Below are 12095 nucleotides of genomic sequence, written 5' to 3'. Positions count from 1 at the left end.
GGAGCAGAACCACACCTGGAGACACCTCATGTGATGCCTGGCATGAGTTATCAGGGACCTGCCTGCAGCCAGATGCCCCAGAAGTTGAAGGCAGTGTCTAGCTGATATTTGAGGGCTGTTTTGTACTGAATCTATGAGTGTGGACAAGTTGTGGACCTGTGCTGTGGAAGGAGCGTCCTCGCCTGTGATGAGTTGAGATTGGCTCCTATAAATTCTAGGCACTGTACCAGGGCTAACATCGATTTTTGGACATTGATCTGTAAGGCCAAATCCCTGAACAACTCCACAGTTGTTTGGGTGATCTGAAGAGCCTCGTCGAAGGAGATGATTCTGAGGAGACAATAGTCCAGGTAGGGGTAAATCATGATCCCCTCCCCACTATGGAGAGGATGTTGGAAAATACTCTCGGAACTGATGAGCAACCAAAGGGGAATACTCTGTACTGGTGATGATCCTGGTCCAGGGTAAATCTGAAGAATCATCTGTCAGAAGGAAAGATTGATATGTGGAAATAGGCATTCTGTAGGTTGAGGGCTGAGAACCAATCTCCCTGTCCCAAAGATGGAATAATCACTGCTAGTGTGACCATCTTGAATTTTTGAGCCTTGACAAACTTGTTCAGTGCTCTGAGGTCCAGTATGGGGTCTCCAACCTCCCTTCTTCTTGGTATCAGGAAATAAAAAGAGTAAAAACCTTTGCCTCATAGGTGCTGAGACACAGCTCCTACGTGGAGGAGGTGATCTATTGCTTGTTGAAACAGACTCTCATGAGAAGAGTCCCTGAAGAGGGATGGGGAAGGGTGTTGGGGGAGGAGAGAGGAAGGTAAAATAGATTGTACACCCATTGTGGATGATTTCCAGAACCCATTTGTCAGATGTTATTTGTTCCCAGTTGTGGTACGGAGCATGGCGGCACCCAAATGAATGCGACAGGTTGGCTAGCTGGAGTTGGTGTTGAGGAGAGTGGTCTCTCGGCGCCCTGATCAAGGCATCAAAACTGATGTTTTGAGGCGGATGGTTGTGAAGAGGAAGACTGAGGGTCTGACGGTTTGCATTTCGAAAATCTGGATTTTTCTTTTGCAGCTCATAGTAGCACTGAGTTGGAAAGTGTGCTGTGCAGGATTTATGTTGAGGTTCTTTTTTGTCAGGTATATAAATCCCTAATGACCAAGGAGTAACCCGAGAATCTTTGAGAGTATGGAGGGACACGTCAGTCTTCTCGGTAAAAAATCTGTTGCCCTCAAAGGGAAGCTGGACAAGTGCAACCGTGATGCTCGCCACATAACAACAGCTGTAGAAATGGACTGGGCTGCTGTCTCAGTTGCAGCAAGCACTGACTGCAGTCCTGTCTTGGCCACCAGTTGTCCTTCGTTAACAATGGCATGAAACTGTTCCTGGTGTGATCCCGGGAGCTGATCAATAAATGTGTTGAGCTTGGAGTAACTGATGTAATTGTATTTTGTTGTCAGGGCCTGATAATTTGCCATTCTAAATTACAGTGTGGTGGACAAATAGGCCTTTCTCCCAAATAGGTCGAGACGCTTCCAGTCACTGTCATAAGGGGTGGACTTAACCTGGTGTTGAGGACCTAGGGAGTTCACTGCATCCACAACAATCGAATTAGGGAGGGGATGGGAAAAAAGAAATTTTGTATCCTTAGCCATGACATAATATTTCTTATCGGCCCATTTGCAGGTAGGCGTGACCAATGATGGAGTTTGCCATATAAGCTTGGATGGGTCCAGAAGGACCTTGTTAATGGGGAGGGTTATTCTGGAGGAAGAGGAGGAGTGCAAGATGACCAGCAGTTTATGATGGGTGTCTTTAACCTCTTCAAGAGGTATCTGCAAAGCATCTGTCACCCGTTTTGCTACATCTTGAAATAGCCTGAAGTCGTTTGCTAGAGACTGCAGAGAAGGCATCACTGCCATGGCTAGAGAGGAGGAAGAGATGTAGTGTGACCTCCTCCTCAAATCTGACCACCTCTTCTTTCATGATCCCTTCAGGAGGTTCAGGGGCTCTGGATACTGTGGCTGAGGGAGAGCGCCTCAAAGGTTCATGAGGTGTCACACTAGATGTTCTGGAGACATGGCGTTTGTATGCCGTCCAGGGACCCCATTAGGGCCACTAGGGCAGTGGAAAGGGTGGCGGTGGTTAGGCCCATGGTTTGCCATACCATAGGGGTTGAGGAGCAGATGAAGGGTATGAGTGAGGGGGCCAAGGTTGGTAACGGACACTATAAGGAGCGTGGTTCTCCTCGCTATCCGATTCTCCACTAGAGAATGAAAGTGCATGACATGGTACTGGTGGAGACTCCCATGTTCAAAGTAAACTCAGTACTGGGGCCCTGGTTACCAAGCAGGGGAGGTTCTGGTACCTCAGATATCCGTGAGGTCCTCTAAGTGTCTGTACTCTTATGGTGCTGTGATTCTTGGTACCAACGATGGTTGTCAGTGCTGAGTCCATGGCACGGAGGCAGTTGGCAATCTGGGCTCCGAGTGCTCTGAGGCCGGATGGCATGTCATTGACGGTGCCAATAGTAATGCCCATACCAGCAGCATTTTCCCGGAGGTGGTACGGTCGCTGTCCTTACCTTTCTTTGTCACTATTGTTGCTTCGGTGCCTATGCCCCTCAGGTGCATCAACAGTATTTGCTGCACCAGACCCTCATGAGCTAGGAGTACCATGTCCAGATGGCCTCAGTGCAGCTGGTACCGATGATACCAAACGTGACAGAGATCATTTTCTGCTAACCCGAGACTCACTCTGGGTTCCCATGGCTCGCTTTTTTGAAACCTTACGTGAGGGGTCCACGGCTGTTTTCTTTTACTCAGAGTCCTTAGATGTCGAGGGCTGTGTGGAAGATTCACGCTACATGGGTGAATCCTGGCACAGGTCCGCGGAAGGCTGGAGGGCTGCCTCCATGAGGAGTTTTAGTCTCAGTTCTCAGTCTTTCTGAGATTTGGACTTTAATTGTTGGCAGAGACCACACTTTTGGGAAATGTGGCTTTCCTCGAGGCAACGGGAATGTCTATCTGCTACTGGGATGGTCTCTTTGCACAAGAGGTGCCTCTTAAACCCCAGGGAATTGGGCATACCCTGAACCGGGGAAGTCCCCAGACAAAGGGACAAAAGGTTTCTTTTCTTTTCTTAGAGAAAAGAAAAAAAACTAGAGGAACTCTACAACTAAGAATGGGATTAATTATTTGAATTCTAATAGAGATAACGATCCAATGAACGGTCTGCTAATGGCTCCATCTCTAGCCGGGGCAGTTGAGAAGGAACTGAGGGGGGTTCACCCGTGCAGCGCTGGTTAGCCTTGTGGCAGAGCATAATGGGGAACAGCACATGTGCGGGCCTAATGCACACTGCTACCAAAGTTCTCTGATCAGTAGCGCAGGGATGAGAGCACACCTACAGTACAGCACCCATAGAGACACTACTTGAAGAAGAAGGGATAGTCCATTGTCCTTTGGGATGTGACCTTATGTGTGTGTGGGGTTCAGCTGCAGCTCTAAACCCCAACCTCCAATATGGGTACATACTGCTGATAGGAAGGGGAGGAGAGAAGCAGCAGCAGGTGGGAGAGAGAGGAGAACTGCTAACAAAATCCAAGGAGCAGTAGCCTAAATCAGAGAACAAATAAAAGGAAGTATTTCTTCACACAACGCACAGTCAACCTGTGGAACTCCTTGCCAGAGGATGTTGTGAAGACCAAGACCATAACAGAGTTCAAAAAAGAACTAGATAAATTCATGGAGGATAGGTCCATCAACGGCTATTAGCCAGGATGGGCAGGAATGGTGTCCCTATCCTCTGTTTGCCAGAAGCTGGGAATGAGAGACAGGGGATGGATCACTTGATGATTACCTGTTCTGTTCATTCCCTCTGGGGCACCTGGCACTGACCACTGTCAGAAGACAGGATACTGGGCTAGATGGACCTTTGGTCTGACCCAGTAGGGCCATTCTTATGTTCTTATGAGAAGCGCTGTTTACAGTGGCACAGATGCAGCAAACTGGTGCTGTGATGCACTTCCAGGACTCATAAAAGATGGCAGTACTTTACGTGCCAAATTCTGGAAGTCTGCTGCTTCTCTGATGTTTGTGGCTATGGTTAACACCCAGTTTCCAGGCTATATGAGAAGAGAGTTCTTTCTGGGCATACTGGGAGGTTTGCCACATTATTCAGCACAGTGTCTTTCCAGGCCCATATACATATATTCCAGTCTTCCACTGTGGAGACCTGCAAATGACAACTAATATTTCACAGATATTACAGAACAACTCCCCCCGCTCCTCACACAATGTTCTCAAAAGATCTAGATGCCGGAAACATTTTAAAAAATATATAATTGTCTTTTAAAAGTCTATTCCCCGTACAAATACCAAAGGGATTCAAGTCTTAATATGAATTGTCTGTTTCCTTACACCCACCAACGTGACTTCATGTGCTTAAGGCTTTGTCTATCCAGGAAAGGTTTTTTGACATAGTTTTTCCCTCACTATAGTTATACAGATATAATAAAAGTGAAAGAGTGTATCCAACATTGCTTTGTCTAAAGTGGCTTAGCCCACTTCGCCTGTGAGAAACAGCATCCACACAGAACTATGATTTTTCAAAATAAGCACCGTTTTCTGGGCTGGTATCTCAGGGTACAATTTTCTGGTGTGAGGCTCAATGCATTGTAAGTTATTTGTCATGGTAGATTGTGAGATACCTACTGGAATTCTGGGACTTGGGTCAAACTCCCATGATTCCTTTTACTGTATCTCATAATATGCCTGTTTTTTTTTTTTTACTAGCCAGCACCATTTTTTCAAAGTTTCAAACAAATTTTCAAACTACAACCAGCCAGGATGCTGACCACCTTGCTCCTGACTGTTATTAGGGTTGCCAAGTGTCTGGTTTTCTGGTTGAAAAGGGGACCTGGCAGCATCTGGTCAAATGTACTGACCAGACTCCAAAAGTCCTGTTACTGTGGAGGGGGAGCTGGGCAGAGGCACCAGGTCATCAACCTGCTTGCCAGCCCCTGTCCAGCCGGGCCACCTCGTACCTGCATCTTGTGGGCAGGCAAGCAGCAGGCTCTGCATCAGGCTGAAACTCCCATCCAAGCCCTGGAACAGAGGGAGGTGGACAGGACCAAACAATGAGGAAGAAGGGGGGGGGGGAGGGCCTCAGGGGGTCTGGTTTTTAGAAGTAAGTTGGCAACCCTAATTAACACAAACAGAACACTCCAGATGTATTGGCAATTAAGCAGGCGGCTTTGAAGGAGATGGAAGATCGCCCCTGTGTTTTTCACAAATATGAAATAACACGAAATAAAACAAATAATGTATAAAAGAAAATGAAAAAAACCCATTTTAGGCACACGGTCGCATCACCCAGAGTAGGGAGCCAAGCTCAGACCCTATAAGGCAAGAACTGCTGCTGTGGGATGAGTGCAGGGCTGACTTGCCCAGGGCCTCCCACTGCTGAGGGCAAGACGCCCCCCTCCCCTTAAGCCAGACTTGACCCCTTCTCCCTCCACGTGGATAAAATGGATACCACAAACAATGGTGTGCAGATACTACTGGAGAATGAACAGCTACTTCTGCAGCTATTTCTTCATGACATTTTCTGGGACAGGCTTTACTCGGTGCAGCATTTCTTGTGGCCCCAGCCAGTCACTGGTGGGGTGGGACAGTGCTGCAAACTTTCAGGATGAAAAAGGGCACTTTCCTAGAAATCTGTGCAGAACTCAACCTGGAGTTGCAATGCTGGACCACAATGAGAGTCTCCCCTTAACATGGAGAAGTATGTAGCTACCGCCATATGGAAGGTCACCAACTCCAATTGTACCAGTCAGTAGCTAATGAGTTTGGTGTGGTTAAATTGGCAGTAGAGAGACTTTTGGAACATTATGAACAGCCGGAAAGGACACCTCAACCAGATGTTCCTGTGGTCCAGGGAACTAGGTCACAGGTGCAATGTGCTATTTGAGAACACGGTGCAAGTAAGGAAAATACATGTAATGTACTGAATGAAATGAATACAATGTAATATATACAGTTTGTGAATTAATTTTATTAGGAATGCATATGGGTAGGAAGAGCTGGCTTAAAAATGTCATTGATACACGTGCAATGGTCAACAAAACTACTGATTTAACACATAACAAGAAAGAGCAAACTTAAAAAGCATTAAAATAGTACAGAAGTAACCAAGGTATAGAGTGAATATACGTTTATTAAGATAGGGACTCAAAAACGTGTAGGTGGGGATCGTTCGTGTTCTCTCCTTGTCTTGGGGGTTGAATGGTGAGGGAACTGTCTCTCTCTTGCAGTTGGGGAATGAAAGGGGGCTCCCAGTACACTGTGATCTTAATAGGCGGCAGCACAGGATTAGGTTAGAGAGTTACACATGAATACAGCGTAATATTGTTCTCCAGCAAACTTGTCTCCTTCTGCATCATGTCCAACATTCTTTCCTGCATGTCCCTTTCTCTGGTCAGTCAGTCCATGTGATCTCTTGACAGCTCCTCAGCATATGCCCTGTTGTCCTTTCTCTCATTCCTGTCCTGCAGCACAAATCTTTCGCTCCGTTCCCGAGGGTTTTTTGCCCTCTGCTGGGACTCATTCACGAGGTCACCAAATATCTTCTTTGTCTTCTCTCTCTTCCCTCAGAGGATTGCCAGGAACTCAGCTACTGGTAACACCCCATTCGATGTGGGCTGTGCCATGCCACAGGCTAGGAGAACAGAGAAACCATACCAGTAGTTACTATACCAATAGAATAGCCACCATGCCGAAAATGACAAAATGTTACTTCTCTCCAAATTTTCTCAATTTTGGAATTCCACTTCCTTGAGTTCATCCCAACCTGGGGTACGCCTGGATATATACTTTTTTGAAGTTATTTTCCCTCTAGTGGGGTCCCCTGCAATATGGTGTAGCAGCACCCTTTAAATTAAAATTATCCTTACATTTTGTATATGTGTGTTTGCTTGTTTGGGGATAGGGGAATGGAAGGCATGTGTGTTCCCATGGGACAGGCTAATTGTTTTGTACAACCCTGCAGCCTGCCCTTAAGTTGATGAGTATTACTCTGAGCATGTTCAGAAAGCATAGGACAACCAGGAAGATATATAGCATTGTTATTTGTTATTGGTCACTGAGCTTGCTGGAGTGAAGCATTACCTACATGAGTGTCTCTGGGAGGGCAGCAATGTCTTGTAATGTGCATGTCAAACTATCTCACTATCTTTGCTTAAAAGTCTTATTTCTAATTCTAAATCATCTGATCAGCATAAAGCACACTACAAAATAAAGAGAATTTTGCAGCTGTGATGCATGTCCTGTACTGGCTTTACCAATGCAATGTACTGCAATAAATGCGTGCTTTGTGAAAAGCTTACATGCCTTTTATAATGCCTGCCACCACAAATGCCTTCAAGTCTATGTAATATGAAATGCCTAAAAGAACCTCTAGTGGTCAATTTATCTTGTTTACCTTCACATATATGAAAAAGCTCAAGGCCATGACTAAACTGTGGTCTTACATGAATTTTCTACTACTTCTTCCTTTTTCTTTCCCTACATTAAAACTGCCTTGGATGCAATTTGTTTTTACATTTTGCTCTCTGCCCTCTAGCCACCACCTTGTGTGGTGCCACATGGGTGGTAGTGGGTGGGGGCAGAGGTGGTTGAGAGATAGAGAAATTTAACATCAAGCAGCATAGGGAAGAGGTGGTGTGGTATGTTTTGGTCTATGGGAATAGGATTAAATATTTTGCCTGGGGAGAAAAGCTACTTTTAACTATTTGTATTTTCAGCTTGTATTTCCAGCTTCCATGCTGTTGGGGGCCAGAAAAAAAACTGAGTAAGCCAAGGAGTAAGGGTGCTGCAAAGGGATGGACACGTCTGCCATCATTGTAGCAGCATCCACTAGACATGGCGTCGCACATCCAGCACCCAGAAGAAAGGTTTCCAAATCCCCCTAAGCAGGAACTAATGGGATGGATAACAGTAATACAGCACTTAATACTTACTAGATGAGATCCCCTCTGCAGCATTCTCACCCTAGCTCTCTGGCACGGCCCCTGGGGGTGTATCAAGCTGAGTCTCTGTTAAAGAGATCTTGGCTGCCCAGGGGAAATTCCTCCTGGTCAGGTGTCCATCGTTGCCTGTGTAGTTTCCGAAGGTGTGTCTGTTTTATTACAGACCATGGCTCGGATGTCGACATATACCGGAGTTCTGTGGTGGCCTCTTTCAAAAGGCAAAAATTCAGTCCAGCTCTTCATAGCACACACATGTGATGGGAGCATTAAGGGAGGTCTTGTTTTTATCTTTAGCATTTTTAGTAATTCTGAATCAGCTGCTTGCTTTGGCACAGCACTGCCTCATGTCCCAGGAGTACCCCTTCTCCTGCATTTGCTGTGCTAGCTGCTGGTAGATCTTGGCATTCCGGTGACTACTGGACAGATGAAAGTAAACATATTCTTCTCTCCACAGGGAAAGGCAATACAGCATTCCCTGATGGGAACATGCAGAAGTACAGAGCATGATGGCTTGAAAGGATTTGGTGTCTGTGAATTTATCACAACAGATGGCTATGGGTATATGCCAGTGTTTAAACAGAGAGGTGACATCCAGTCAAGAGGACCCCAAAACACCAGTAACCAGGCAGGCCAATGTAGACGTGTAGTAACGTGCAGGTAGGGATGGTAGTGGGAAGACTACCTGAAGCAGTGTTGTTCATCTGAAATGGAGATGTGTCCATACAAACCTTACACTTCTATAACTCATTCTGAAATAAAGTTATGTTGCTTCAAAGCAGATTAGTTATAGCTGGATAAGATGCAAAATAAAGCAAAAAGAGAGAATTTGTGTGTGGATGCAAAGCAATTTATACTGAAAAAAACTAAAGATATATCAAAAAACTTTCCAGTTTAGACCAGGCCTACATTACTATGGGCAAACAAGTACAACAACTAAGGTCCCTATCCTGCAAACATTTATGCACATGCTTCACTTTAAGCATGTGACTAGTTCCCATTGAAATCAGTGGTACTACTGGTGAACTTAAAGTTGAGCACATGTGCGAATATTAGAAGGATGGGGACCTAATTACACAGGTTAGCGAAGAGGCTCTGAAGCAGTATTCTGAATACGTCAAGGCAAACAGTACTAAAATGTCAAGTCATTAAGCAGCACGAGTAAAGTCCTACCCAATAGAATCTGAGGGGGGCACTGAAGAGTACGATCCAGATGCTTGGGTGGTCTCTCCTAAGGAGGCCTCCTCCTGCGATATTGGGTGGTGTTCAAAGAACTTGGAGACAAACAGCAAACTGTGAGGCAAGAACAAAAACAAAACAAAAACAAACCTAACTTGTGCAAAACCCAGAAGGTTCATAACATAATATGCACAGAAGAAAAAAAGTAATGTATCAAATTCTAAATTTTAGAATAGAGAATGCACTGGCAGACTACCCTGTACATTTTCACAAGTTGTTAGTTAACTGCAAGGGAGCAAGAGTTAGTGCCTTGAACACCTTTTTGCCTAAATTATTTTGAACTCTGAGTGCGAGAAATTGTAAAAAACTTAGTTTCTAAGCAGTGTAAAAGCAGGCAACTTATACCTTCGTGTTAAATCACAGTAATTTAAAAAGAAGATTGCGATCTAACCTTATATGGAAGGTGGTGGCATAATATTAAAAAGGGACTTTCAAATGGGGCCATGACTAGGATAAAACAACTGCATCCACAACTCTTAGTTCATTATCTAGAAGTGGCCAGGGGAATCGTGATGAATGCAAGCTGGAAGTAAAACTTTGAAAAACATTTGGAAGCTTTCCCCAATGGGGAAGTCTTTTTAAATGGTTTTACTTGGCTCTGTTGAAACTGATCGGTACTAAGATCACTACAGATTGAGCAGATACCTTGGTTAGGAGTCCTGGTACAGAACAAATTAAGTATAAAAATTCAAGAACAAATGCATATTGAAACATTCTGCACTTTTCTTGATTCTGCTTGGTACATTTTACCTAGGTATACAAAAACCACCAGTGGGTTTTATTTTTCAACCAAGCCTGCAGTAAAACAAATGTCAACTTCATCTAATTGATCAAGAAAGTCCAATGTTATTTGAGACCAAATTAACTGTAGCTGGTCAAAGATAATACACCTGCATCTAAACACATTTAAGTGAGGCACTATCATTCCCCTGATAAGGAATTTTTTTGACCGGATAATAACATATGTGACCAAGACAAAGTTTGTTTTGCTGAATCAAGATTTCAGCCCTCCTATTCATCTTCTAAGAAAGAGTTTCACAGTACAAACAAAAAACTTGAACTGGTTATCTGAACCAGCACTGAGAAAAAAAGAACTATATACTCTCACCACAAGAGCTTCACTATTTTATATTCTCAGACACTTCTTTTGACTTTTTCAATTACATCTGCCAACTAGTTCTTGTGTCATAAAGAAACTCAACAAAAGTCTGAATTAAGGAACACAGGAGTTTTGATTACTTACTCAAGCTGGTCATAATTAACACACATCAGTGGCACCTCTGTACTACAGCGCTGGTGAAATTTATAACCGCAAGTCTGGCATCGGAATCCCTGGAAAAGCAGCTTTCGACAAAAGTCACAGAATGCTAAAGTGAAGAACGTCTTTCGTACCTGTAATGTCGAAAACAAACAGTTAGATAGTTAGATACTTTTGTAATATGACAGGGCTCTATGTTTCCACTAAGATATTACTGGTTTCAGAGTAGCAGCCGTGTTAGTCTGTATCCGCAAAAAGAACAGGAGTACTTGTGGCACCTTAGAGACTAACAAATTTATTAGAGCATAAGCTTTCGTGAGCTACAGCCCACTTCATCCACAACTATTTCACATTTGGGGACAATATATACCTTCAAGTCAGCGGCACTGCTATGGGTACCTCCATGGCCCCACAGTATGCTAACATTTTTATGGCTGACTTAGAACAACGCTTCCTTAGCTCTCGTCCCCTAACACTCCTATTCTACTTGTGCTACACTGATGACATCTTCATCATCTGGACCCATGGAAAAGAAGCCCTTGAAGAATTTCACCATGATTTCAACAATTTCCATCCCAACATCAACCTCAGCCTAAATCAATCCACACAAGCAGTCCATTTCCTGGACACTACTGTGCTAATAACCGACGGTCACATAAACACCACCCTATATCGGAAACCTACTGACCACTATACTTACTTACATGCCTCCAGCTTCCATCCAGGACACACCACACGATCCACTGTCTACAGCCAAGCTCTAAGTTACAACCGCATTTGCTCCAATCCCTCAGACAGAGACAAACACCTACAAGATCTCAAGATCAAGCATTCTTAAAACTACAATACCCACTTGCTGAAGTGAAAAAACAGATCAACAGAGCCAGAAGAGTACCCAGAAGTCACCTACTACAGGACAGGCCCAACAAAGAAAATAACAGAATGCCACTAGCTGTCACCTTCAGCCCCCAACTAAAACCTCTCCAGAGTATCATCAAAGATTTACAACCTATCCTGAAAAATGATCCCTCACTCTCACAAATCTTGGGAGACAGACCAGTCCTCGCTTACACACAGCCCCCCAACCTGAAGCAAATACTCACCAGCAACCACACACCAAACAACAGAACCACTAACCCAGGACCTATCCTTGCAACAAAGCCCGATGCCAACTCTGTCCACATATTTATTCAAGTGACACCATCATAGGACCTAATCACATTAGCCACGTCATCAGGGGCTCGTTCACCAACACATCTACCAATGTGATATATGCCATCATGTGCCAGCAATGCCCCTCTGCCATGTACGTTGGCCAAACCGGACAGTCTCTACGCAAAAGAATAAATGGACACAAATCTGACATCAGGAATCATAACATTCAAAAGCCGGTAGGAGAACACTTCAACCTCTCTGGCCACTCAGTAAAAGATTTAAGGGTGGCAATTTTGAAACAGAAAAGCTCCAAAAACAGACTCCAACGAGAAACTGCTAACTTGAATTAATATGCAAACTACATACCATTAACTTGGATTTGAATAGAGACTGGGAGTGGCTGGGTCAT

General features: G+C 44.4%; 1 protein-coding gene across 3 annotated transcripts in view; it reads right to left on the bottom strand.

Moving 5' to 3' along the window:
• The window catches only part of BRAF (B-Raf proto-oncogene, serine/threonine kinase), a 119304-nt gene that overhangs the window by 40719 nt on the left and 66490 nt on the right, over window positions 1–12095 (bottom strand). For all 3 annotated transcript variants that reach the window (XR_012156060.2, XM_073322392.2, XM_073322400.2), the window contains exons 6-7: window positions 10517–10665; window positions 9208–9327 (exon numbers count right to left, since the gene is read on the bottom strand). Coding sequence is in view for 2 of the 3 variants with exons in the window: in XM_073322392.2 (XP_073178493.1) it covers window positions 9208–9327; window positions 10517–10665 (269 nt within the window). In the remaining variant the exon portion in view is untranslated. The remainder of the gene's footprint in view (window positions 1–9207; window positions 9328–10516; window positions 10666–12095) is intronic.

The sequence above is a fragment of the Lepidochelys kempii genome, chromosome 1, assembly GCF_965140285.1.
Source record: "Lepidochelys kempii isolate rLepKem1 chromosome 1, rLepKem1.hap1, whole genome shotgun sequence".
NCBI lineage: Eukaryota > Metazoa > Chordata > Testudines > Cheloniidae > Lepidochelys > Lepidochelys kempii.
This window is presented reverse-complemented; position numbering and strand designations above follow the sequence as displayed.